The sequence below is a fragment of the Balaenoptera acutorostrata genome, chromosome 2, assembly GCF_949987535.1.
Source record: "Balaenoptera acutorostrata chromosome 2, mBalAcu1.1, whole genome shotgun sequence".
Lineage (NCBI taxonomy): Eukaryota > Metazoa > Chordata > Mammalia > Artiodactyla > Balaenopteridae > Balaenoptera > Balaenoptera acutorostrata.
In genome coordinates, this window is record NC_080065.1 from 185,971,792 (window position 1) to 185,999,786 (window position 27,995).

Here is a 27,995-nt window from a genome sequence, read left to right on the forward strand (position 1 = left end):
TCTCCTGCTCCCAGACTGGGGTGGCCTCCCCCTCAGGGTTCACACAGCCCACTATACAGGTGGGCAAACCAAGGCCCAGAGGGAGCAGCCACTCCTCCCACCCAGATCACATAGTGAGACAGAAGCAGGGGTGGCAGCCCGCATAAATGCTTCCTCCCTGTGTCCCCACCCATTTCCCGGGGACTGACTTCTTGGCAGAGCTTAGGGGTGTCTGTCCCCTGGGGGCTGTGAGCCCAGCAAGGGGCAGCCTCACAGCCAAAGGATGGGGTGGACCAGGTGTGGAACCCGAGGGCTCCACAGGAAACAGAAAGGAAGGCCTGCCACCGGAAGCTGCCCCCTTACCTCCAGGCCTTACCTGCCCAGGTGCAGCTCAGATGCCCACAGGTGCAGGTGGGGACCCCACCAACTCCCTCACCCACAGCACTGGGGTGAGTCTGAGGGCTGTGCGGGCTGCAGACGGGAGAAACCAGCTCCCTGGGCTCTGTGAGCCTTACACCGGTGGCGCCCCACCCCCTGGCCTGGCCGTACCCTCCCCACGCAGGTGAAATCCAAGAACTCCAGGCCCTGGGGCTGTTCACACTGTTTATTTGCGTCTCTGGGAAAGTCAAGAACATTGGGGCCTCATCACACATCGAAAGCAGAGCGGGCAGCAAGGGCACTTCAGCGGAGGCTCACAGCTCGAGGACTCAGGTGGACTCGAGGAGGAAGGGGGGGGTTCCATGGCCACTGCTCAGGGTCACCTCAGAGAGGGCCTCTCATCCCAGCCACCCAGGGGCAGAGCCGAGACGGTGACCCAGGCTGCGGTCCAGGGCAGCCCCTGCACCCACCATGCTGAGGTGGAGGGTGGCCTGGGCCCTGGGCACCAGGCTGCAGGCCCCTAGGGGAGGGGCCGAGATGGGGTCTGGTCATCCACAGCCCACACGAGAGGGCCTGTGAGCATGTGCACTAATGTGCCTCTGGGGACGAGTGTGGCTGCAACCAGGGAAATGTGTCTGTACACCTAGGTGTCAGCTGCCCCCAGGGGGGGAGCCCCTCACCCCTCACCCCTTCCAGTGAGAGGGGGGCAAGCGCCCATCAGGCTGGGCAGCAAATGGGGGTCTCCAGCTGCAACCCAGGGGAAGCTCCCTGTCCCAGGTGGTGTGCCCCCCTCCACTGCCCAGAATGAGCCAAGCCCAGCAGAGCTGGCGGTGGGCCTGATCTCTGGGGTATGGGTGTGGAGACCCAGGACCCTGGTCCAAGCAGGCTGGAGAAAGGGCCAGGCCAGGGGCAGTCCCCCAGGGTCCCTGAATTAGCACCAGGAGGAAGGAGGGCCCAGAGGGGTTGGGAGCTCAGGACATACAGGGGCTCACGTGGCCCTGCCTTGTGCAGGAGGCAGCTCGAAGACCCCCGGCCCAGCCCGGCCAGAAGACAGCACAGCGGTCACGCCCCTCCTGAGTGGGTGGCATATCCTCAGGGCTCCCCCTCCCCAGGTTGCATCGTCCACTGGCTGCGCCCACATAGAGCATTGGGGGGAGGGGCACATCAGGCTGGGGTGTCCCGCGGGGCCCCGTACTCCATTCCAAGACCTCGAGCTTGGGCTCCCCAAAGAGGCACAGCCTCACCCTAACTGCCCGAGGTCTGGACCCAGCGCCTTGGCCAGGGAACCCCCCCTTCCAGAGGCTGAGTGGAGACAGAGCGGGCCCCCAGAACCCCTGGCTCCCGGGACCCCTCTCCGGCAGGGTGTCCCCTCAGGGACCTCATTGGAGGTGGCAGGAAGGCACAGGCAGGAGGCCCAGAGGGAGGTGGGCTGGCCTGGGGCTGCTTTGAGGCTCCAGGTCACACCAGCCAGGACCGCTGTGGGCAAGAGCCGCATCTGTGGAGCTGCCGTGACATGGGGGGCCCTCGTTTGGGGAGAAGCAGGTGTGTCCGTGTCTCTCCTACCAGGCGTGGGTACACGGCTCAGTGGTTTAGGGTGTGTGTGGGGGGGTGACGGGAGGGGGGAACCCCTGTCCCTCTCTTTCCGGTGAAAGAAAACTCAGAAGGAACGTGTGAAAACACGGCATGTCCTGGCCCCGTGATTGTGGGTGGAGGGTGGACGGGCGCCAGGAGGGCCGGGCCGTGTGGGTGTCTGGTATGGAGGGTGGGGCCGGGGTCTGGGGGGCCGGGTGGGTCACATGATGGAACAGCATTTACAGCGCTGCTTCTTCACGTCGAGGTCCTGGGGGTCGCTGGCAGGGGCCTCGAGCCCCACCTGGTTCTCTTCCCTGGAGCCCTCGGTGGCAGGGGGCTCAGCCGCACTGCCGTTGGGCGGGGCAGGCTCCTTGGGCTCGGCCGCGTCCTCGATGACCACCAGCTCTGCGGTGATGGTGTCCTGCAAGCCCAGCACCTTCTGGGTCTCGGCCTCATCCTCCACATTCTGGTAGCCCATGAAGATCATGGTGACTGGGGGCTCCTGGCCCGGCTGGATGCCAGGAGGGCCTGACGTGGCCTCGCCGGGCTGGGCCTGAACTCCAGTGATCTCCCGCCTGGACGGCGTGGTCCGGACGGCCTCCTCCGACGGCCCCCGGGGCTCTGCTGACCCGGCCACAGACCCTGCCTCGCTCAGCGTGACCTCGTCCGCCTTGTGGATGAGTTCGTCCACCTCAGAGGAGCTCAGCGGGTGAATCCCATTCTCCGCCGTGCCGTCCACGGCGTGGACCACTGGCATGGGGGGAGAGAGAGAGAGTGAGCTGGTTCCCAGACAGGAGGGGAGGCCTGGCAAGGCTAAGAGCCATCTCTAGGCTAAAGGGTAATCATAAACTAAATTACACCTTTAGAACCAATTGACAATTAAAGCTCCTATGGGAATCTGTGGGCACAGGCAAATTGGTGCACAGAGGAAAATTTATAGGCACAAAAGCATGTGTTAGAAACCAAGAAAGAATAAATGAATTGGGATTTTATTGTCTCGCAGTTTGAAGCATTTCCATATTCCCCAGTCAACTTACTCCCAGGTGATTACCTTGCAAAGTAGGTCTGTTTTTTTCCATTGCAAAGACAGAGAAAATGGAGTTCAGAGAAGGGAAGTTAACTAGCCCAAGGTCACACAGCTGGCTGTGGCTGGACCCTGCTCTTTCTCCCAGTCTAGGCATTCCTTTCATGAGGATTTGCAGGGATTCTGATTTCCTCCTTGCTTGAGCTCATGTGGATGATCTTGAATTAAAGTTTAGTTCATTCACCCATCTTTCTTGTTTTCTAGTAAATGCCCCAAAGGCTATACATTTTCCTCTGAGTTCTGTTTCGGCTGTAGTTCATGGATTACATTATGTCATTCTGTTTCAAGTGTAAATATCTTATAATTTCCATTTTGATTGATTGCCTCTTTAAGCCAAGATTTATTTAGAAGAGTGTTTTTAAATTTGGGGGAGTGGGGGACTGTGGTCCAGGAAAACAGAGTGTAAGATACAACCTTGTAACAGGACATGGTCACTTTCTGAAAATGCTCCACCCTTGTTTGAAAAGAATGTGTATTCTCCATTGGGTAGAGTCTTATATGTGCAGTCAAGCTTGTTAAGTGTATTTTCCAATCTCTCAAGCTTTTGTCATCCGTGTCCCTCTGATGTGTCATTTTCTAACCTGTGTTACAGTCTCTAAGAACTTCAGCACCCGGGAGGAGTCCCAGCTGTGGTCTGACGCCAGCCCCAGATCACAGCCCTTCTAGAAACACAGCTGCTTAGCATGGAGGGAGGGACACACTGGATACCCCAGGGACTCACCTCCTCCCGGGCCTCCTCCCGGGCCAAGGGTCAGGGTTGGCCAGTTTCTGGCTTCTGGCCAGAAGGAAAGTGCTTTCCACTCTCAGTTTCCAAATCCCTGGGGAGGGGCGTCCATGCATCAAGGCCTTGCAGTGACTTTGGGCTGGAGGCGCAGAGGGTGGGGTGTGCCCAGGTCACACAGACCCAAGCTAGGTATTTCCCACTGGCCACTGCCCCAAGGTAGGAATCCGAGCCCTTGGCTGCCATGGAAATGGATCACCTTCCCATTGCTAAGCAACCAGAGTCCAGTCTGGCGGGTCCTGAATCCCCAGGGGTTGGGCCAGGCAGGGCTCAGTGGCCAAGGTGAGGACCTTCTGTGAGCACAGACATCTCTGCCCCTTGGCCCTGTGCGGTCTCATCCTTGTCCAGGAAATGGGGCAGCTGGTACATGCCCAGAACCACAAAGCTCGTGAGAACTGGAGCTGGGATTCCACTTGGGTCGATGCCCCCAAATTACAGCAGAGCTGGGCTGTGACAAGACCCCTTTAATAGCATCCTGGATGTCCCAGAGGCCTGAACCTCTAAGAACACGAGGCTTTGGGAATCAAAACCACAGTGAGATACCACTTCACACCCACGAGGATGGCAATAATAACAATTGAAAAATGGTCAATAATAAGGGTTGTTGAGGATGTGGAGAAACTGGAACCCTAATGCACGGCTGGTGGGAAAGTAAAATGGTGCAGCCACTGTGGAAAACACCCCAGCAGTTCCTCAAATGGTTAAACCTAGAGTCCCCACACGACCCAGCAATTCCACGCCTAGGTATCACCCAAGAGAAGTGAAAACATACGCCCACACAAAAACTTGTATAGCATAAAACCAAAAGGTGGAAACATTCCAAACGTCCATCAACTGATGACTGGATAAACAAAATGGGGTCCATCCATACGCTGGAATATTACTCGGTCATAAAATATAAACATGGATGAACCCTGAAAACGTGATGCTCAATAAGAGAAGCCGGACACAAAAGGCCACACAGTGTGTGATTCCATAGACGGGAAACGTCCAGAACAGGCAAATCCATAGGTGGAGAGTGGATTTGTGGTTGCCATGGTGGGGATGGGGCAGGGATGGGGTTTCTATCTGGGGAACAGAAATGTTCTGGAATCAGCCAGTGAGGGTGTACAACATGGTGAATATTCCAAAACCCACTGAGTGGTACACTGAATCGTATGGGTGTCCTGCATCCTCTGTCTCCAAATTCCGTATTCTCATGAGGGCAGCATTTACAGACTCGCTAATGGACCCTGAGGCTGAGCTGTGCTAATTTTATACTTGACTCAAGGGATCAGCTCTGGGGACCCCACGTCCTGAAGAAAGCAAATGTTTGCCTTGACTTCAAATGTACTTTTAACATCTTCTTAAAATGTTATCTTTACTAAGGTAGGTTTGCTTCTATTCCTGGCATCATAGCAAATGTTGCCCCAAATTTCCCCTCCCCAGTCAGGTCATGCCGAAAATGAACAAAAGTTTAAATGCCAAGGTGTTTATGAGACGGCTGTCTAAATTCTGACAGATTTCACAGTTTAAAGGGAAGTTTTCCTTAGTTAAAAAAAAAAAAAAGTAAATTTTACGTTCTGTCAATTATATAGAGAGAGAGGCAGGCAGGCACTCAGGAGCTTTTGCGGAAGGCTGCCCTCTCCTGCCGTTCCCAGCTTCCTTGTGGGTATTTCCCACAGCCTGCTCCCCTCCCAGCCGCTAGAGGGAACCCTAAAAACCAAACCAGATCTCAGCGCCGTGGCCCCTGCCACCTCCACCAAGGCTCACCATCCCCCACACACTCCGCATCAGCCACATGGGCTCCTCTCGATTCCCCAGCCCAGCAAACTCCAGCCCACCTCAGGGCCTTTGCACATGCTGTGTCCTCACCAGGCACGCTGCTCCCCCACGCCCACTATGCACCTTCTCACCTCCTCTGCCCCCTCCCCGCACTACTGCACCCTCACTCGGCCCCCTCCGCATCTCTGGGGTTTTTTTTGTAGCCTTTATTACACTAGTAATTATTTAAATGAGTTATCTGTGAAATCGCGGTTGAAGGGCTGGGCCCTCTGGCTGGCCCAGGACAGCAGGCGCCACTCAGGATTCGCCTCCCCAGTCCAGCCTGGCACTGGCCACGCCTCCAGGTGGGTTCTTGGATGGAGGGAGGACTGGGTCGCAGGCTCTGCGGGGCAGTGGCGGGGCGGGGGAGGGGCGCGTACCTTTGGTCTCGTCCTCGTAGACCTTGATGCCCTGAGGGAGGCGCTCCCGGGGGAGCACGGTGGTGCTGGACAGCACCCGGGTCTCCCCCGTCACCTTGTCCTTCTCCACCGTGATCTCCACCGAGTACATGGCTGGCACGAGAGGCACGGGTCATGCCGCGGCCCACCTGCCCATGTGCCCCCCGCCGGGCTGCAGCCAAGCCAGGGAGGGGAGCCGGCAGCGCAGAGCCAAGCAGCGGGTGCCCTCGACGCGGCCCCCCCCCCCCAGCTCAGCATCCTTCCCTAGCTCCCCAGTCCCGTGGACGAGGGGTCTGAATTCCTGTGCTCGGGATTCGAGGCCACCCCGGCCACCCCGCCCCGTCTGCAAAGCCTTGAACTGTCCCAGTGACTCAAAGGCGTCCCTGGCCCACTCCAGCCAGGACTGGAACGCGGGTGAGCAAGCTCGCACCCCCCCAGTGTTCTGGACTGCCGCGTTCTCTGTGCTGCACGTCTAAGTCGACTACTGATATATCGATATTCTCATCTGCTCCACTGTGTGGAGGGGATGATTCCCTCTGGAAGTGAATGCAGTCACAACCCGTTAAGGCCATCGCTCAACAGCCAGCATCTGCCCCCGTTCTGCAGACATCGTCTGCCTGGGGTCCCCAGCCCTCCTCTATGGAGGGTCCCACATCACCACGGCCAAGACCCCTCCCGACCTGCTCCTCCCGGTTCTTCCCATTTCTCACTAGGACACCTCCGTTCTCCCTCCTCCCTCTCTCACCACTCCCACACCCCCTCCTCGGTCCATCTGCAAATTCCCAGGTGCTGCCTTCAGGACTCCCAGAAACCGCCCACTGCTCGTGCCTCCGCAGCCCCTGCCGGCGGAGGGGGGCGGGGAGCTGCATCCGCCCGCACTATTCCTCACCACCTCCACCCCACCATTCCCCAGCCCTACCCCATCTCCCCACTGTCCCCCACAGCATGCCCCCACCGTCCCTCTGGACCGTCTGCCCCATTTCCCCCTTCATCCCCCCCACCACCCTTCCCCCTCCCCCCACCCCTACCATTTCCCCCCACCATCCCTCGCCATCATCCCCCCATCCCCCACACAATAACCCGCCATCCTCCACCATTTACGCCCCCCAACCCCGCCCGGACCCCCGCCGTCCCCTCCGCCGTGTCTCCCTCCTCCGTGTCTCCCGCCGCCGCCCGCGGCCTGTTCTCCCCGAAGCCGCCAGGGGGCGCCTGTGAGAACCCAGCGGGGCGCGTCCCTGCTCTGCCAGCCGCCCTGGGGGCTCCCACGCCACCCCCCACCCCCACCCCTGGCCCTGCACGGCCTGACCCGCCCCGTCCCCTCCTCGCCCTCATCTCCTCTCCCTCCCCGCCTCACTCATGCTGCTCCAACCAGCACTGGCCTCCCCGCAGTCCCTCCCACCCGCCAGGCGCAGTGGTCCCAGGGCCTTTGCACTGGCGGTGCCCCCTCCTGGTGTGACCTCCGCCCCACCTGCATGCCCCGTCCCCTCACTTCGAGTCCTTGTTCAAATGTCACCTCCTAAGTTAGGCCTCCCCTGAGCCCTTTAATTCAAATTGTCCCCTCTCCAGCTCCCCGTGCTCTGCCGTATCCTCTCTGTAAGTTAACCATACAGGCTCTCACTCCCATCAGAACCCCTGCTCTCCTGGCTGCGTCTCTCCTGCCTGGCTCACAGCAGGTGCTCAGCGAGCACTGTAGAATGAGTAAGTGGGTAAAGGATGCTCTGTAACCCCACATCCCTCTGAAGCCTGACACCCCACCATCAGACATACAGTTGGGCAGGTTGTGCACTGCTCAAGGTCACCGGCTGGGGGCCTCTGGCTTTGCGCTTGGGCAGGGCTGCTCTAACTGGCACGGGGGCCCTGAAGGCACCCCCCCTTCTGTCGGCCGCCCCCAGTGTCGTCACGCCCTGGTCTTCACTGTGCCCCTTGGTTCTGTGCCTCCAAACTAACTTCGGGGACAGCAGCAACAAGGTTCTGCCATTCATCGTGACTTCCGGTCACTCTTGGGACTGGGTTTGTGCTGGGTCCTGGGCACGAGGTCACTACAATCCCCCCGCAACCCGGTGCCAGCCGTCACGTGATCAAGCAGGGATGTGAACCTGACCTTGTAGAGCACTGAGCACTAATTCTGACTCTGCCCTGATTGGTTACTTCCAGGGACAGGGTGCTCACTCCCTCTCCCAAGGTGGCCCAAGGATGATGAAGGAGGGAAGGTTTGCAGTGAGCGTGCGAGCCTGTGCCCGCCTCCCCACTCCCGGGCCCCAGGAGCGAGCGGCGAGGTTGGGGGATGGAAGCCAGGAGGGGCATCAGGTTAGAAACGCCATGCGAGCGGGCCCATCTTCTCGGGGAAGCTGAGCTGGCTTGTGACGGACGTGCCAAAGCAGAGGGGGCGCCCGGCCCCACCCAGGCTCAGAGCTGCGGCCTTGGTCCAGCCGCCCCCCCATAACCACAGCCCCCACCAGGTACTGCTGAGGGCGCGTCTGCATCCACGCTGGCCCCTTGACCTGGCCCCCCAGGCCCCCCAGGGCTGATACTCAGCCCAGGACAGTGGCTGGACATGGGTCTGAGCCTGGGGCCAACCCACCTGCCTTCATCATGGTGGAGCCATCAACCGTCCTCAGGGGGGTGTTGGAGATTCGCTTCTCTGCTCGGGGGGCAAAGGGGAGAGAGAGAGAGACAGATTCAGATGAGAAAACACAGATTTCCCCCCCCCCAAGACATGTGGACACCCCCCAGATACATGGACTCCCACCAGGCACGTGGACACTCTCAGGCATGTGGAGACACCCCCAGACACTTAGACCGCCCTCCCACACACTCGCCCAGATACCTGGATCCTCCTCCTAACACGTGCATGCACCTGGACCCCTCCGCACACGTGTGCGTGCCCAGAACCCCCGAACACACATGGAATCGCTCCCCCAAAAGAAAACACACTTCAGCCCCACAGTCCGTTGCCCATCTCTTGACCCAAATGATTTTCACAAAATCCCTGAGAGGCCTGCACGGATTTTTTTTTTAATTATTAATTTTTAATTCCACAGTAAGACAAGGAGACATTCTCTCCTCATGAATAATTAACTCATGACAAATCAGGCCAAAGACACTTCTGGCTACCACCTCCAATCCTGGCTGGTGGCGTTCTTTCCATGCTTTACACACAGAAATAGAGACAGTCAATATATATTTTAAAATATAACATGTTAAAGAAATTTAATATACTTAGTAATATAGTTAATAAACTGTTACAGCTAACTGTATATATTTAAATGTCATGTGTACGTGTGAAGTGTTTGTAAATGTGTACACTATATACCTGTAATAAATCGGGGGGGGGGCATAAAATGGGTGCCAGAGTTCAAACTTTGGGCTTTTTTTCTTTGTTTCCTGGACGGCAGTCTTCCGCATCTGTGTGTGAGGGACCCTTGTCTTTTTATTTTATTTTACGTTTTATTTTATTTTATTTTTTTTAAGGCCGTGCCACGCAGCTTGCAGGATCTTAGTTCCCTGACCAGGGACTGAACCCGAGCTCCATCAGTGAAAGTGCCGAGTTCTAACCACTGGACCGCCAGGGAAGTCCCAGGACCCTTGTCCTTTTAAGTAGTGCACTATCTCCAGGACAGCCAGGACCTTGATGTCTCAGCCCCACCAATCCCGTTCTACAGATGCGAAAAGTGAAGCCCGCCCACCTGCCCTGGAGCCCAGAGCAAGTGGGTGTGGAACAGGGGCAGGGCCGGCCAAGGCCAGGCACCCCGTGGGGACAGGATGGACCCACCACAGGGCTAAGACCTCAGCCAGACACGCCCCGGCAAAGCCAGCTTCCTCACCTGTAACACAGGTGCTGCAGCAGCCCCACCCAGGGATGTTGTGAAAATTCGATGAAATGATATTAAGGGGCACCGGGCCGGCTCAAAGTCGGGGCTCGCTGAGAACAATGACAATGCGAGTCACTGTGCTATTATTTTTACTTTTTAGCAACAATAGCACCTTAAAGTCACCCTCCCCTGCCTGCCATCCCGCATCTGGCCAGCAGAGGGCGCCGGGGCCCGGCCTGCCCCTTCCCGAAGACGTACCTTTGGGCGTGCCCACCGGGGCCTGCAAGAAAGAACGGAGAGGTCAGGGGTGCCGGCGCCCCCTCCCACATGACCAGGGTCCCACCCGCCGAGGCCAGAGCCTGCGGAGGGCCTGGCTGAGCGGTGACCCCATCAGAGGGGCTGTCTCCCCCTGGACCGATCCCCCACCCTGCCCTAGCCTGTGACAGCCAGAAAGGTCCCAGCCTGCTCAGAAGCCTCCTGGGGCTCCCAGAGCTCCCAGAACAAAGTCCAACCCTTCCCGGTGAGCCCCAGGGCTTGTGCCGGCAGAGACCTACCCACCGGCCTCTCCTGCCTCCTCCCATCCCTGGCCAGCCTCCCTGGCCTCCTCGCTGTTCCATGAGCCGTGTCCCTCCGCTTCGAAGGCCCTTCCCAGATTTCCACTTGGCTGGCTGCTCGCTCAGCCCCCTGACCACCCAACCTACAGGTGGCGCCCCACCCCCATCCTGGACTGTCCCTCAGGTTACCATGTTACTTACCTAGCCAGGAGGTGGGCATCGTGAGGGCAGAGACCACTCCAGCACGCAGTCTGTGCTCAATCAACCTCACGGAAAGCCCCCTCTCCACTTGAGTCCGAGCCTGGAGAACTCCTACTCAACTTTCAAAACCCATCTCTGGGAAGCCTGCCCAGCCCTCCCATGAATCAGACACCTCACTGGGGACTCCACAGCACTCCATGCTCCCCCACAATAGGTCCGACCACCTTCCTGTGTTTGCAGTTGCCTGATCATGCCCATCTGCCCACTCAGCAACAGCTCAGGGAGGCCAGGGCCTGGGTCTACATCCTCTTGGTCTGCCCCAACCAAGCCTTGGGAAGCAGTGAGGGCAGGTCTGTAGGCTCCAGACGGAAGTTATCAGAGCAGCAGCTGGAGAAGGACTGGGGCACACAGCAGGGATGTCTCCCCAGCTGCAGCTCATCTGGGGTGGGGGTAACAAGGGTGGATGGGGGGAGAGGAGGCGTGTCCCACAGCCCCCTGAGTCCTGAAGACAACAAAGGTTGTTGGGAGACTTCTGCATTTGCCTTAACATACTGTGGCAACCACGAGCTCGGGGTCCAGAGTTCCAGGGTCTGGTTTCACCTGAACCTGGTTGGACGTCACACCCTAGAATCAATGGCTGAGCCCAGTGAAGACCACTCCTCAGCTGTGCGGCCTTGAGCCAGTCTCTCAACCCCTCTGGGCCTCAGTCTTTTATTGTTTTATTTTATTTTTTTTTGGCTGCACCACGTGGCATGCGGGATTTTAGTTCCCTGACCAGGGATCGAACCCGTGCCCCCTGCAGTGGAAGCGCTGCACTGGACCGCCAGGGAATTCCCTGGGCCTCAGTCTTTGTCTTCCATCTAATGGGGACGCTGCTCGCACCTGAAAGGGCTGTTGTGGGGATTAGACAGCTGATGCCTGCTGGGCTCATGCACGTGAGAAGGATGACAAGCAGGGAAAGACCCTTTACCCGTGAAACACCGGTTTTCCGCTGACTCACTGACCCCCCATGATGCCCCTGCACAGCGGGGAAACCGAGGCCCAGGGAGGCAAAGCAAAGCAGGCAGGTCACACAGCTGGGAAGTGGCCAGGCTGGGATTTGGATACGCCACTGGCCACAGCCCTGGAGGTGGTGAGGGCGTCTGGATCTGGGCCAGCAGGGCGGCGCCCCGGGAACCTCTTACCTGCTGAGAATTCAGCACAGCCTCGGCCCTCTGGTCCTCCTGGGCAGGGCGTGGGGCCGGGGCAGGGGCGGGGGCGGGGGTGCGGGCAGGGCTCGGGGCTGCCGGGCTCTCCTTGGCAGCGGCCGGCAGCGCATCCGCATTCTCCAGCTCCTCGATCTCCTGCTCCAGCCTGGGGAGGGTGCACGAGGTGACCACCCTGCCGGGCACTTACGGTGCCCAGCACGGCCCGGCATGGCCCAGAAGGGCTTCCTTAACTTGGATGTTTTCTAACGACCCTGAGAGGTGTTCTTCCCGCGCATAGGAGGGGAAATGGAGGCCTGGAGCAGTGCCAGCAGGCCGCAGAGCGGGGACCCGAACCCAGGGGCCGGCCGGTCCCCGGATCCCTGCACCGCCCGTGCCACTGGTTACTCCTCTCTTTGCTTCCAACAGACTCTCCTTTTTTCCACTCAAATACATTTATTTTTACAGGAATCTTCATCTCTCCAGGAAAACTGGAAAAACCATGTCACTTTCCAAGTATTAGAAAATAATGGTGCACATAAACCCAGTAAAAACAAGACAGGCATATTCAATCCTGCCTGAAGAGTCACCTGCCTGAGCCTTTGGGCTGCAGACGTTAAAGGCACTCAGCACCCGGGGACACGTTCTCCTTGAAGACTCAGGACAGACCGCGGGTGAGTCTGCAGCCCCCTAACAAAGTGAGTCCAGGTTGGCAGGCTGGACACAGCTGGGGTCAGCCTGGAGGGCTTCCGGGAGGAGGTGTCCAGTGGGGACACTGAGCGGGCAAAATGCAGGTGATGGAACCACCTGAGGAGTGGGTTGCCCTGGCAGGAAGAAAGCCAAGGCCCCCGAAAGCCAGCCACACAGTGGGGCTGAGGCCCTGCCCTGGCACAGGGCTGTACCCAGCAGGGTGGGAGGAGCAGGAGCCCACCTGGCCCAGCCCCCGGTGGCTGGTGATTCCCATCGACCTTCCATCTCACCCGCAAGTGCCTTCGGCCTGCTCAGTCCCTACCATCTCTCCCGGGCCCATTTCAGTCCCGCCTCCATCTGGGCACACAGGTCACAGGTGGGAAAACTGAGGCCTGGGGAGGGGAATCCCAGCCAATACTCTCCCACTTTCTTCCAAATCAAACACATCCAGACAGGATCCCGAGGTCCCCACAGTGGGGCCTGCCTCAGCGTCTGCTGGCTGGCGGGCTGGCCCATGCCTCTAGGGCCTTCCCTGGCCCAGCGGACACTGGAATTTTTGGCCACTGGAATTTTGGCCGTCACTTCCCTCCGCCTGACCCCGCTGCCCCGGGAGCTGAGCCTGGGCCTCCCGCCCGCCTGCCCGGAAACTCCTCCGGGCCTTTTGTCCCAGCCCAGGGCGATGGTCACTTTCCCCGGCCTGCCCCCTCCCCCGGCTTCCTGCAGGCCCAGCTGCCGTGCCTCCATGGCTCCAACAGCGCCGGGAAGAGCCAGCTGGGCTGGCGCCAGGAAGCCCCCGGGGAGGCCGCATCTCCCACGCTCAGAGACGCACCATCGCCCTGCCTCCGCACGCCTCTCACACTTGCCCGCTGCGGGGTGGGGAGGAGGAGGGGTCACACGGGCAGCACCCCCCCCTCCCCGAGCCTGGGCGGGAGGCTCCGCCCCCAGCGCCCCCTCCCCCCAGGCACAGGGTCCCGCGGGTGGATCCCACTCCTCGGGCCTCTCACCTAGCCCCCCCGCGGCTGCCGCGGCCCCACCCACCTGGAGATGGATTCCTCCAGCAGCCGCGCCTTTTGCTCGTCTTCCTGCATCTGTCTCCTCAAGTCCTCATCCCCCTCCGAGGCTGAGGACGGCGTCCCCGCCAGCAGCCAGCGTTCCCGCAGCGCCTTGGACTGGGACAGTGGGGACCAAGGTCAAAGTCAGGGTCGGGGCTGGGGTCAGGTGGAGGTGGGGGTCAGGGTCAGGTTAGGGTCTGAGTCAGGACTGGGATCAGGGTCGGGGTCACCTCAGCCTTCCTGCCCCCCCTGCTCCGGCCGAGGCCGGGGTCCCTGGACGCTGCCGCCCCCTCCCTGGCCGAGGCTCCGCCCGCACCTTCAGGTGCTGCAGCTGCCGCCGGTCGTCCTCCAGCTGCCGGCGCCTGTTCTCGATCTCCGCCTGCCTCCGCCGCTTCTCCTGCCGGACGGACCACGCGGTCAGGACGGGCGTGGGGCGCGGAGACCCCACAAATGCCCAGGCTTTGCCCACACGGATCCCGCTTTTTCTGTAAATGGCACCCCACTGGCCCCCCCACCTATGCCCCAGCCTGTACCTGCCCCCCTCCTGTCCCCCTCCACCTCCCCCCAGCTTGTCCCCCCACCTTGCCCCCCGGCCTGGGCATAAGGTTGAGGTCCTACCACATGCCAGCTCGGTCTCCCCCCTGCAGGTGGGCTGCCCAGGGGCTCTGAGAGGGCTCTCGGCCTAAGAGTCCACATTCTGAGGACTAAGGGGATCTCGACATTTTCATTTTGTGGGGAAGTGCCAGCAGGCACTCAAGTTTCCCACTCCATGCTGGGGTTCTGCCTGGTGTGGGGAGCCCCTGAGACCCCAGGTCCTCCCAGCCTCCCCCCACTGGACACACCATCCTCGGGACCAGGAAAAACTCACTGCAATGGCCTGGAGCCGCTCCTGCTGGGACGTGGTCTCTGCCACCAGGACCCTGGGGGGACAGAAAAGGTCAAGTGAGGGAGGGGGTCCACCCCAGCCCTGCTTTCGGCAGATCCAGTTCCAATCCCCATCCTGTGTCTTCCTGCTGGGTGAGCCAGAGTTTCCCATCCACCGCGTGGGGCCATTCCCCACCCCCCTCAGACGCACCAGCCTCCTCTCCCTGCAGCCTTTTTTTTTTTTTTTTTAAGTCTTTATTGAATTTGTTACAATAATGCTTCTGTTTTATGTTTTGGTTTTTTGGCCAGGAAGCATGTGGGATCTTAGTTCCCCAACCAGGGATGGAACCCTCACCCCCTGCATCGTGTTGACTTAAAAAATATATATATGCACAACGTAAGAGTTGCAACTTAAGTTTTATTTGGGGCAAAATAAGGACTGCAGCCTGGGAGACAGCACTTCAGATAACTCTGAGAAACGGCTCCGAGGAGGCAAGGGGGGAGCCAGGACATATACGAGTTTTGCAACAAAGGGCAGGTAGTTGGGAACGTCAAAAGATTATAGTTAATTACAGAAAACCAGGACTTCCCTGTTGACATAGTGGTTAAGAACCCACCTGCCAGGGGGCTTCCCTGGTGGCGCAGTGGTTGAGAATCTGCCTGCCAATGCAGGGAACACGGGTTCGAGCCCTGGTCTGGGAAGATCCCACATGCCGCGGAGAAACTAGGCTCCGTGAGCCACAATTACTGAGGCTGCGCGTCTGGAGCCTGCGCGTCTGGAGCCTGCGCGTCTGGAGCCTGCGCGTCTGGAGCCTGCGCTCCGCAGCGGGAGAGGCCGCGATAGTGAGAGGCCCCCGCTTGCCGCAACTAGAGAAAGCCCTCGCACAGAAACGAAGACCCAACACAGCCATAAATAAATTAATTAATTAAATAAAAGAAGTTAAAAAAAAAAAAAAAAAAGAACCAACCTGCCAATGCAGGGGTCACGGGTTCAAGCTCTGGTCCGGGAAGATCCCACATGCTGCGGAGCAACCTAGCCTGTGCACCACAACTACTGAGCCTGCGCTCCAGAGCCCGCGCACCTAGAGCCCGTCCTCCGCAACAAGAGAAGGCACCGCAATGAGAAGCCCGCGCACCGCAACGAAGAGTAGCCCCCGCTCACGCAACTAGAGAAAGCCTGAGCGCAGCAACGAAGACCCAACGCAGCCAAAAATAAATTAATTAAAAAAAAACCCTATATGTCATAAAATAACCTTTAAAAAATAAAAAATAAAGAAAGCCAGATATCTCAAGTTAAGGAATTTAGCGCTTTTCCATGTATGGGAAGATGCAAGAGTCTGGGCTCACTGAAATCATGCCTTTGATATGCACCTCAGCTATCTGGGGCCAGTATCCTGACACATCCTGAGTTTCCTCAGGGCTCACTGCAGGGAATGGCTGCAGTCTGATGGCTGCTAGATGGCAGGTATTCTTTTTAGCCCTGAGTTTCCTGAGGGCTCACCGGCTCACGTTGGAGGGTTGCAATCATTGATGACTGTGACATCCTTTGTTTATTGATATGGCAGGAAATATTCCATTTATAAATATTCCACTTATCAACTGGAAGAGGCAGTCCCAACCACCGGACCACCAGGGAAGTCCCCTCCAAGCAGGCTTATTCCCACATTAATTCTCCCAACAAACCCTCCTGCCACCCCTCGGGGTAGGGCCAAGGGACAGGAGGAGTGAGGCCCAGTCTAGAGACCTAGGAAGGGCTTGAGAAGGAGAAGGCATTGAAGCTGGGCTTCTGAGGATGCATACGAGTTCCCTGGGAATCAAAGCCTGGAGAAGAGTGTCTCAGGAAAAGCTGTATCACCTTTCTGCCTAGACGGAGAGCCTGACCAAGACCGCCCCCTCCTCAGCCTCAGCATTCTCCAACCCTGGGAGGGACACTTGGGGGAGGAAGGACCCTGGAGCCCCACCCCACAACCCTTGGCTGGCAAAGTCCTCGAAGCTGTCCTGGGATTCCTGGTGCTTCTCACACTCGCCTCGCCTGGAGTCTCCCAGGACCCCAAAGGCCCAGAGAGAGCTGTGAGCCTCCCAAGAACACACAGCAAAAAAAGTAGCAAAGCTGAAGTTCAACCCCAGACTCCCTTCTCATCCCATCCATGTTTTGTTTGTTTGATTTTTTGCCGCACCACACAGCTCGCGGGATCTTAGTTCCCTGACCATGAACTGAACCTGGACCCTGGCAGTGAAAGTGCTGAGTCCTAACCACCGGACCACCAGGGAATTGCCCCATCCATGTTTTCTGAGAGCCCACCCAGTGCAGTTGTAGCCTTAAACTGGTATGCAGTAGGAGCTGGATAAATGTCAGTGTTGCCAGGTACTCTTAAAGGGACAGGACTTCATGCTGTTGAGGATCTGGGGCCTTCTGTGGGGGCACGGGGCCAGCAGGAGGCCCAGGACCTGGAGGATGAGTCATCCCTGCCCCTCCTCCCTGCTGTCCTGCATCCCCCCTCCCCACCTGGTGGGGGAAGAGGAGCTTTCAGAACCTGACACCTCCCTTCCCAGTCTCCGGTCTGGAAGCTGCACACAGTAGGTGCAGTGAAATGCTCGGACCACTGAAGCCCAGAACATCCTCTGCAACGGGCCTCAGAATAACCTCACGCTTCCAGGGCCGCTGTGACAATGCAAAAGGGGGCGGGGGGCGGAGGGTCTCGAGCCCAAGCGGGGGGCTTTGGGACCGTCTGCCTCAAATCCCCAATGACCACAGGGCCACTCTTGGAGGCACCGACGGGAGGCCCCGTCTCATGGGGGAGGGCCTGGCGGGCACGAAGGGGTTCTGAGCAGTGGGAGCCACAAGCCCCCACCTGTCCCCCCATTTGCCCCGAGCCCCTTATCTTCATGGGCACTGAAATTACAGACCGTGCTTTGGGCCCCGCCCACTCCTTGGCCTTGTATCAGGGCCACCCCGAAGCCTCCACAGACCCTGTGGGTCTGGGCCTCGGTTTCTCCATCTGCACACCCCAGCTCCGGACGCTCCTGTATGTCCCCCGCCCCCTGCGGCTCGGAAGGGAAACAGGCCCCAAGTCGCAGAGCGCTCGGGGTCTACCCCGACCCAAGCCCCCGCCCCCGCCCCCCCAGGTGGCTGCCCGGTGGACATCCATCCCGGGCTGCAGTGCCCAGCTGCCCGCCCCACTCGGGGTTTGGTGGTTTCCTGGCCTTGCTGAGACCGGTGAAGTCATCGGGCTCCCACGCCCCAGCCAGGTGACCCCACCCAGCGCCTCCCTCCCGAGGCGGCACCTCCTCCCCTCCCAGGGGCCCAGCAGCACCAGCTGCACCCTCTGCAGCTTCCCCGTCCTTCCTCAGGGAGGCTGGGTTCAGCTGGGTGGAGTTCAAGAAAGGCTTGATCCAGCTATCTGGCTCAGATGCCCTTCCTGAAGGGCCAGACCAGCTGGATTTCTGGGTCTGCCTCTTCACCCTGTGTGACGCCGGCAGGGTGCCACCCCCTGAGCTCCCCACACAGGCCTGTTTCCTCAATTCTTGCAGAGGCCACACTTCCCACCCCAGCCCAGGCCTCCACCATCACCTGCCACCGCCCTGTCCCCTGACAGCCCACAGCCAGAGGCAGCTTCTCCAAACGAGAATCCAAACCAGTAGCTCTCCTGCTCTCAACTCCCCCAGGCTCCCACCACCCTTTGCAAAACACCACAAGGCCCAGCCCGCACCCACTTCCCTGCCCTGGCGCCCTCCACTCTCCCTCCTGCTCACTCTGTTCCAGCCACCAGGACCTGCTGGCTGTGCCTGCCCTGCACCAAGTTCATCCCTACCTCAGGGCCTTTGCACTTGATGATCCCTCTGCCTGCTATACTCTTCCCATAGCTGGAAACTGAGGCCCACAGAGGGCGAGTCACTTGCCCAAAGTCACACAGCTAGGAAGTGAGAGCTGGGATTCGAAATACAACTGCCAGCTCCAGGCCACACCACAGGGCTTCCCCTTTCCTAGCCCCAGAGCGGCCTCCAGGGACCCACTCAAGCAGGAGGCAGAGTTGGGGGAGGGGGCATAGCAGCTGAGACCCCAGTGCAAACAGGGCCGTGTTGGGCAGAGGGACCAAGCCGCCTAATGCCAGGTCCCCACCCTGACAGGCAGGTGGCCATTCAGGCCAGACACAGGGACACAGGGATGGCTGTGAGGCCAGCTCTCCAGGCTGGAGACAAGGCGGGCAGTGTCCTCGCTAGGGCGGCCAGTCCCTGCCGGGCCAAGCCAGGGCAGGGGAAGGTCAGGCGGGCACACTAAGAAGAGGCACTGGACCAGGCAGAGAATTTCTATCCCTCCCCATCCGCCTGGCTGTCTCAGCCTAGACAGCCCGAGGGACGCAGGCTGTGAGCCCCACTCAGGTGCCCTTCCCCAGGCCTGGGGGCGCCAGAGCCGCCCCGGGCGCGGCCGCCGCCTCGGGTGATGGATGGCGGGGCCCACGGGAGGCGGTCGCCCTGGCAACCGCGCCATCCCCATGGCAACGCGGAGGCCTGCAGGCGCGCGGGGGTGGGCCCGGCGCCAAGCATCTCCCGTCCCCAGCCCAGCGCTGGAGGGCTGAGGGGCTTCTGGCCTTGGGCATCAGGGCCTGCCTAAACAGGGTGGGACTTGGATGGGTAACAGGGTCTACCCAACCCCTGCTGCAGGGGGGAGGGCTCCCCGTTCTGATTTTAGGGGCATCTGCCCAGGGAGGGGCTTCTACCCGGGAAGGGTCTGAACCCGCCCTCGGCATGAGGCAGCCAAGGTCAAGCGAAGATAATCCTCAGCATTATAAATCCGAAAAATAAAACAAAATAGGACGATGGAACCCTAATAAAACAGCAATACAATAGGAACACCTTCCCCAGCGCTGACCATCTTCCACGGGCGGGTCTCAGCCCCACTTTACAGAAAGGGAAACTGAGTATGAGGAGGAGCAGGGTCTGTACACATTTGCTAAGCGTCCCATCTCCTGAAGATCCTGTGAGGCACGTGGGATAATTATGGCTGTTTTATCAATGAATGGACTAAAGCATCTAAATGGTGAAGTAGGGACCTGGACCCAGGCGGGGTCGGGCACACGGACTGCAGGGTCTCCCTGAGGTCTGGCGGCGGTAGGGGTGGTCAGTGGGATGGTTGAGATGCTCACTTGGGCTCAGTGAGGGAAGCAGAGGCCAGATTACAAAAGATTTTACAAGCTGGGGGCAGAAGCTGAGTTTTGGCTAAAACGCCATGTGGAGGGTTTAGAGCAGCATGGCGGCTGCCTCCGCTGGCTGTGTGACCCGGGGCAAGTCACGAGCGTCTCTGAGCCTCCACTGGCTCCTCTGGGCGATGGGCCACAGCTCGCAGCTGCTGGTGGAGGGACATGCCCTCCGTCAGGACGCCCACCATCAGCGCGCGCAGGTGTCTGGTCCTTGCGCGATTATTTTTATGGCGCATGGAGAAAATTCTGGGCTCGAGCAGCGTTGTGGGCGGCTCAGGACTCGGCGAGGGCGTCGGCTGGGAGCGAGTGAGATAATCCTGCTCCAGGAGATGAGCTAATGAGACCCAAACCCAGCGAGCCAGGCAGAGGCCTCAGCTTTGCGGGCGTTTATTTTTTAAAGGCCCAGAGAGGTTACACAACCGGCTCAAGGTCACCCAGCGGGCAGGAGGGACCTGGGCGGGAGGTGGGAGGCCGGTGTGTGTGTGTGTGTGTGTGTGGGTCACACTTGTCTTTCCAGAGCCCACTCCTGGGCAGCTCCAGCGGGAATGAGGGGGTCCCAGCCCAGGCAGGCGAGGAGCCCAGCGCTGGAACATTCCTGTGCTGATTGAAAGGAAACAGCTGACAACGACCTTGGCCACAGGTGGGGGGGTGGGGGGGAGGCAGAGTCACGCGGTGCCAGGGGTGGGGGGTGAGAGGGAACCCAGCGGCCCCTTCCCCCATTGGGTGGGGGATGGAGTGGGGGGAGGCTGGTTCCCAGCCCCAGCCTGGGTTCCTCCTAAGGGCCAGCACCTTCCTCGCTCCAGACCCTCCCGCAGTCCTGTCACCCTGAGTGAACCTCAGCCTCTCAGCACGCAGTTCAAGCCCCTGTGTTTGTCCCTCACCCTTCCCCAAGTTCCCTGCATTCCCCTTTCTCTCCTCCACCTCCAATCTCAGCTCAAACACAGCTGCCTCTTTCAGGAAGACTTCCTAGGTCTCTCCCCTCATCAGGAAGGAATTGCCCTTCTCGAAGCCCCTTGGCACTCAGCACAGGTGGGCCCCCGGGACCACTGCTGTCATTGGTGAGGTGAACAGCCCATGAGGCATGGTCTTTCTAGAAGCTTCAAGGCATAAAGACATCTCCACCCCCATGGTGGAGACCAAGGCCAGAGCAGGTCCCAGACCCAGGGGGGCAAATCTGTTGCCTATTAACCTGGGATGGGATGGGAAGGGGGGAGCTGGACCCTGCCCTGGGCCCTCACAACAGGATGGGGCAGCAGGGAATGAATGCGGGCCCTTCTCTGGCTTCAGGCAAATCCAGCGGCAGAGACCAGCCCCAAAGACCCGAGGTCCCTCCCACCCTCACTCCGCTGCTCCCACCACCTCAAAAATTCCAGGCGCAATCCCACCTCAGGGCCTTTGCACTGACCGTGTCCCCGGGCCTGGGGCACTTCTCTGCCAGGTCTCCAAGGGGCTCACTGACTCCCTCGGGCCTGTCTTCAGATGTCACCTCCTCACAGGCCTCCTCTGACCCTAATTAACCCCAGCACCTCCCAACACCGCCCCCCAGCCCTCACCATCAGGAAACACCTAATCATTTAACTTATTTTGTTGATTTCTCCACAATGACAGTGACTGTCTCTTTTGTCCCTGCCGTGTCCCCAGCAGTTGGTACACAGGTACTCAATAAATGTCCACTGGGCCAGCGCATCAATTAGGGTCCTTCCATTTCCAGTGGAGGCCCCCACCTAGGGGTTCCCCACCCTTGTCACACTCCTGCCACCCCCGGGGACCATCTGTCCTGTGATCACTTCCTTTTTTTAAAGAAACTCACTGTCATATCTTACATTTATCTAAAGCAGGACCTGGGCGCCTCACATCCAAGAAAGGACAGAGGACAAGCCCCAACCACCTCGGACGTGCCTTACAAATTAACATATAAAGCGACTCAAATGCCCATCAACGGATGATGGATAAACACAATGTGGCCCCTCCACACATGGGAGCATCACTCAGCCCTGAAAACGGGTGAAGCCCTGACACTCACTACACGTGATGGACCTTGAGAACACGATGCTCAGTGAGAGAAGCCAGACACAGAAGGACAGACAGTGTGTGATTCCATTGATGGGAAACGTCCAGAACAGGCAGATCCACAGACACAGAGTGGATTCGTGGTTGTCAGGGGCTGGGGGAGGGGATGGGGAGTGACTGCTGATGGGGATGGGGTTTTCTGGGGGTGATGGAACATTCTGGAATTAGAAGTGATGGCTGTACAACTCTGTGAATGTACTGAAAAACACTGAATTGTACACTTTAAATAGGTGGATTGTGTGGTGTGTGAATATCTCAAAAAAGCTGGTAAGAATAAAAATATACATAGATACAGCAGAAATGCTGGCCCTCTCACCAAGGGCCTTGCTGGGGCCAGAGCTGGGGTCCTGCCCACCCCACGGGGCATTGTAAGGCCCTGCCAGCCATACCCTGAGGCTCTCCAGGGTCAGAAGGATCTGAACACAAACTGACCTGGTCATCACCTGCCCGCTCCCTGACAAGTGTTACTAGAAGCCTCCCGCCAAGCCAGCTGCCCTCCCCCCACCACCCAGGCTGGGCTCCCAGGCCTGCCCTCACTCTGGTCCTCATGTGTCTTGCCCACCACGGGGCCTGGCTTGGGCTTTGCCTCCCAATACCTGGCCCAGTCCGGACTGTTCCAGTGATGGAATCTGACTTGCCCTGAGTTTCTGCTTCAAACCCGTCAGGCAGGAAACAGATAGCACAGCCCAGTTCTCCACTCCTCAGACACCATGACCTCCACCCAGCCATCTCGTGCTGCATGGAGACCCCTCTGAAGCGTGGCCAGGGTGCACTCTAGCCTCCCAGCACATACAGGGGCTGGGCCATCTTGCCCTGACCAGGCCACCGTCCCTGTAGGCAGCTCTGACCACCACAAAGTTCTGAAGCCAGTCTACGCCAACCCAGACATCAGGTCCTGCCACCCCCTCCCCAGCTCTGGCTTTTCTCCCCAAGCTGCTCCCACTGTCCCTGTCCAGGCTGAGTCCTGACTTGCTTCTCCCTGCTCTGGCCCCTCTGCTGCCAGAGCCTCTTTCTGGTGCCTGGGTAAGAACCTCTCTCCTCCCCTGCTCAGATACCATCCATGGCTCCTTGTGACTCCCCAGCTGGGCACTGTAGGCCCAGGAGGACCCAGCCCCAAGAGCACAAACCAAAGAACACTGCCTTCCCCCAAGGCACGTTCCCACCTCTGGTCCTTTGCACAGACCAGTCTCTCCACCAGGAACAACCTTCTGCCTGCCTGGGTAAGCCCTTAAATATATTTTTCAGAAAAGGTCCATGACAGAATGGACAGGAAACTTTCCTCACACCTCAGAGAAGACCCTCCATGGGCTCCTCCAGACCCAGACCCCTCTGATCCTGCACAGGGCCAGGGTGATCAGCAGGGAGTGTTTCTTAAATGAACAGATGAGGAAATTCCCTTGTGGGACAGTGGTGAGGACTCGGCCCTTTCACTGCCGGGCCCCAGGTTTGATCCCTGGTCGAGGAACTAAGATCCTGCAAGCTGCACGTTGTGGCCAAAACCAAACGAACAAACAAAAACCCAAAACAGATGACAGGCTTCCTGGGTAGAGATAGGATGGAGAGAATAGGGTCCCAGACTTGGAAAAAGGTGATGTGATACTCTTTAAGAAAATCAACCCATTTTCCTGCATCAAAACCTGAAGCCCTTGGGGCTTCCCTGGTGGCGCAGTGGTTGAGAATCTGCCTGCCAATGCAGGGGACAAGGGTTCGAGCCCTGGTCTGGGAAGATCCCACATGCCGCGGAGCAACTAAGCCCGTGAGCCACAACTGCTGAGCCTGCGCGTCTGGAGCCTGTGCTCCGCAACAAGAGAGGCCGCGACAGTGAGAGGCCCGCGCACCGCGATGAAGAGAGGCCCCCCACTTGCCACAACTAGAGAAAGCCCTCGCACAGAAACGAAGCCCCAACACAGCCATAAATAAATAAAAATAAATAAATAAAATTTTAAAAAAAATACTGGCTTTGGTCCTGATGTGGGACCTTTAAAACAAAACAAAACAAAACAAAAAAACCTGAAGCCCTTTAACATGGGCCCTCCCCATGGGGCTGGGACAGAGCTGTAAGTGGTCCTTACAGGGCCCAATCCCTACAGCACCCACCCTCCCCTAGCTGCACCCCGCCCAGGAGGGGCCTGGGTGGGCTCGTGTCTCCATTCACCAGATGAGAAAAGTGAGGCCCAGAGAAGGGGGGTGGTAGGACCGAGGCCCCATGGGGGGTGAGAAACCCCCTCTCCATGCCCCACTCCCAAGTCAGCAGTCACAGAAGGGGTCCCTGGGGTGGATGCACGGGCAGAGGCCCCAGGAGCCCAGACCACAACAAAGGTCACCTTCTGTGTAGCCCAGCCAGCCAGGCTGAAAAGCCGATGTCAGGATACCCGGGAGCCCCCCAGCCCACAGCCCCTCGATACAGGAATGTGCAAAGACCCCCCTCCCCAGCCTTCCCTGGCACCTAAGAGGATGGCCCAGAAGCAAATGCCAACATCACCCCTTTCCGGCTGTGTGGCCTCAGGCATGTCGTGTCACCTCTCTGTGCCTCAGTTTCCCCACCTCACAGGGCTGCTATAAGGACCAAGTGCGTCCACGTGGACAAAGCACTCAGAACAGGGCCTGGTATACAGCAAGCGCTCAATGACTGTTAAGTAAATAAATCACAGCTGCACTTCTCAGACCACCTTCCCGCATTCCTGCCACCACCTCTAGTGTTAGCTGCTTGTCCCTTCCCTTCAAATCCACTCACTGTTTACATCCAACCCCTTTGTTTTCAAAGGAAACAAAGTTACATCGTTACCCAGACTGAGAAAACCAGAAGCCACTGCCACACACATCAGAGTAAAAACATAAAAAAAAAAAAAAAAAAAACATACGATGAAAATAAAAACTTGTTATTAAGTTCAATTATCACTGGATACTTCTGCCTTTTAACTGGTTCTGCTGCTCGTTAAAGGGAGACTCACAAGTGTGAAAGCAGCGTTAAGAACACACTTAGCACCCAATTGAGACGTTCTGCTTGAAACTGTCCAGGCCTCAGGGTGGGCAGGGCTCTGGGAAGGTCCCGACCCAACTCTGCTCTCCGGGGTCCGAGCCTTCCCCTCACCCAGGAGAGGGGTTTGGACATCTGAGATGGCTGCTCCCAGCTAAAATATCTTTATTTTACCAGCCGGGGCCTGAGGGTCCCAGAGGAGCAGCACCTCACCCTAACCTGGGGCCACACAGCAAATCCTCCCCATAGCACGCGATGCACCCAGCTCCGGATCCCCCCACTCAGGCCCCACCCTTGTCCCACCTTCAGAGCACCACCCAGCGCCCACACCGCCTCGCAAGAATCCTTTCATTCTTAAGTGAATGAAAATTCGTTTAATCCTTAAATTAACGAAAAATTGTCAAAGTCGTAAATGTCTTTTTAAAAGAAACTTTCCAGCACCACCATAAGCTGCCACCATCTCCCGTGATGGCAAAATCCATGGAAACGGAAGGAGGTGGACAATTACGTCCTAGCGGCTGCTGCTGCCTCCGTGCCTGGAGCCTGCTCTGCCCTCGTGGAGAAGGACGAGGAGCCTGGGCAGGTGTTCACGTAGGGCGGCACCAGATGGAGCCTCTCCCCACCCATCGTCACCCGAGTGCTGGGGACAGGCGATCTCGCACGGCTATTTAGGCGGTTAACGCCAAGTCCTGTCCCACGCCTGCACCCAGAAAAGCCAGTGTTCCGCCTATTGGGGGACCCACAGCACCATATCTGACCCATGACCAGGAAGGCCTGGGGGCAGGGCAGCAAGCACCCGGGGGCCCTCCGTGTGCTGTGTGACCGTGGGCCAGGGGCTGCCCCTCTCTGGGCCTCCATAACCTCATCGAGAATGAAAGGGGGGGCTGGAAAGGAAACAATGGGGTCCATCCGGAATATCTCACTCCTCTGCTCTGAGTGGGCGTTTCCTCCCTCTCCACCCCTCCTCCCCCAGGCAGCCCCCTCCCCAGGGCCACACCCTGCCTAGGGCCTGCTGTGGGCAGGCCCACAGGCTCCCCTTGGGCCCCAAGAGCAGATAAACAAGTGAGGGGAACGCAGCAGACTGGTCTGGGCCCCGGCTCCCCTGAGCCCCTGGCTGGGCTCCCGGGGCCGGGCTGGGCCTTTGTCTGGGTTTTCAAAAGCAGAGGACATAGGGTGTCGCCTTCCTGGGAGGGGGGCGGGCAGGAGGCGGCGGCTCCCACCCAGCTGAGGGTGTGGTGGGTCACGGGTGAATCCCTGGAGGAAAGTTGCAGGCTCAGAAAACACACCCAGTGGGAAGGGCAGAGGAGCCGGGCCGGGTGGGCTGGCTGGACCTCCACGTCCGGCCCCAGGCAGGGTGGGGACCTGGCCCACAGTGGGGCAGCTGCTGGCCCTGGGACAGTGTAGGTGGGCTGCGGGACACCAGACACCCCCTTCCCAGCCCCCTGCTCACGTAGACGCACCCCACAACCCCCCTGCATCCACCTGTGGGAGTGGGGGTGTGGGGGGATGCCCTGACGCCAGGAAGAGAGGACCTGCGTGGGAAGCGACCAGGCACACTCACTGGGCACCTGCTGGTGCAAGACCGGCTGCCCGGCAGCTCCTCACCCAAGCCCCCAGACCCAGGCTGCCCACCCCATTCGCAACCGGGCCAGCGGGCTCTTGGCTACATCATTTGGGGCCCCACCTCGGGGGACACTTTCCCCAGGAAGACATGAGACCCAAGCTCCCCTGTTGGAAAGCACCTGGACCTCTGGTCTCACACACATCCCAGACCCGGAAACCTGGAGAAAAGCCCCCTACAAGCCGGGACTTCGGGCGGGTGGATCCCCGCCTTAGCAGGGGCTCCGGACAGCACTTGAGGCCCTTGGGGAGGGCAGCCAGGCGAGGGAGGACCGGCCGGTGCGCATCCAGGGTGCAGGGCACAGCGAGCTCAGGCTGGGGGTGGGGGGAGTGAGCTCACGGCCGGCCGGGGCAGTGGGGAGGGGTCGCCCCATCGCCCCAAGTGGACGAGGGCCTGCCCCGGGGGCGCGGGCCGAGCGCGGGCGGAGACACAGCGCATCCCCTCCCCACCCGCGCGCGCGTCCCGGGCCGCCCCCAGCCGCTGCCGCCCGAGTCCCCAGGAACCCGTGGGCCGCCGGGGCCGAATCGTGGGGAGGCCTGGGGCGGGCACGGCCCAGTCCGAGTCCCTCCCGGGCTGAGCGGGGATCCCGGAAGCCCCGTGCCACCTCCCTGCCCGCGCGGTGGGGGCGGGAGTGGGGGCCTCAGCCTCCCCGGCGCCCCCGGCCCGAGCGCGCTACTCACTCCATCTCCCCGCCGAGGTCCGTGGGTCCGCGAGGCCGGGCGGCGGGGGCGCGCGGGGAGAGCCGGCGGGCCGGCGGGCTAAGGCCTGGCGGCCTGTGCAGAACGGCGCGGGGGCGGCGGCACCGGCGCGGGCATCGCCCCGCGCGCTGCTGTTTATTGTCCGCGCGGCGGCGGGCGCGGGGGGCGGGCTGGGCGCGCGCGCCGCCGCCGCCGCGTTTCGCTCGCGCCCCCTCCCGCCGGCTCCCGCCTCCCGCCTCCCGCCGCCGCCCGCCTGCGCCTCCTGCCGGCCGCCGCCGCCGCCGCGCCCCGGTCGCCAGGCGCCATCCCGCCCGGCCCGCCGGAACCTCCGGCCGCTCCGACCCATTCATTCCATCTGGGCGCGGGACTGATTCTCCGGCCGAGCCAGTCCGAGTCGGCCTGGGACGCAGCCTGGCCGCAATCCATCCCACCCCTCCCCGGCTCCTGGTCCGGAGGGGGAGCGAATGGGGACAAATAGCCCGGGGGAAGTCCAGGAGGCAGCTCCGAGGACCACGGCCCTGCTGCGGGCGGAAGGTCCCGCAGACTGTCTGCGGGAGTATCTGGGGAAGAGCATCCGGGTAGCGGGCACTGCAAGCGCAAAAGGCCGGCGGTGGGACCGAGCCAGGCCCGTTTGAGGAGAAATAATCATAACAGAGCAATTGCTGGTCTTCTGAGCACTGGCTGGGCTCTGGGGATGGCCCTACAGTTGGATGAGGGTTAAGGAATTGAATCTGCTCCCACGGGGCAAAGAGGCCTGCGTGCTGAGAGTGAGAGGGGTCCGTAGAGGGGGCAGGGGGAACTTAGACTTTGTCTTGAGGGCACTGGGGAGCTACAGCAGAGTTTAGAGCAGGAGAGGGGTCACCCCGGTTTATGTTTGTGAAGGCCGCTCGGACTGCCAGGTGGAGAGTGGATGAAAAGGGGCTAAGGGGGCCGGGGCGGGGGGCTTGGGGGCCAGAAAAGGCTGAACTGGGGCCCCCAGGGACATGGCAGAGGCTGGACCAGGGTGAGAACCAGGTGGATTCTGCATGGATCTTGAAGGGGGAGGATGCAGGATTGCTACGGGGTGGGATGAGGGATGA

The 27,995-nt window shown here is 59.7% G+C and overlaps 1 protein-coding gene across 2 annotated transcripts; it reads right to left on the reverse strand.

The window, feature by feature from the left end:
• Window positions 1-568: 568 nt before the first annotated feature.
• Window positions 569-27,281, reverse strand: PALM (paralemmin). 2 transcript variants are annotated; one of them, XM_057541172.1, is made up of 9 exons: window positions 26,899-27,281; window positions 14,357-14,408; window positions 13,805-13,885; window positions 13,475-13,605; window positions 11,747-11,915; window positions 10,066-10,087; window positions 8,577-8,636; window positions 5,978-6,109; window positions 569-2,679 (listed from the first exon to the last, which is right to left on the reverse strand). In XM_057541172.1, the coding sequence occupies exons 1-9, from the start codon at window positions 27,264-27,266 to the stop codon at window positions 2,150-2,152; spliced, it is 1,545 nt and encodes a 514-aa protein (XP_057397155.1). In that variant the 5' UTR covers window positions 27,267-27,281; the 3' UTR covers window positions 569-2,149. The 2 variants fall into 2 exon arrangements, with proteins under 2 accessions (XP_057397155.1, XP_057397156.1); XM_057541173.1 differs by lacking the exon at window positions 5,978-6,109.
• Window positions 27,282-27,995: the final 714 nt, after the last annotated feature.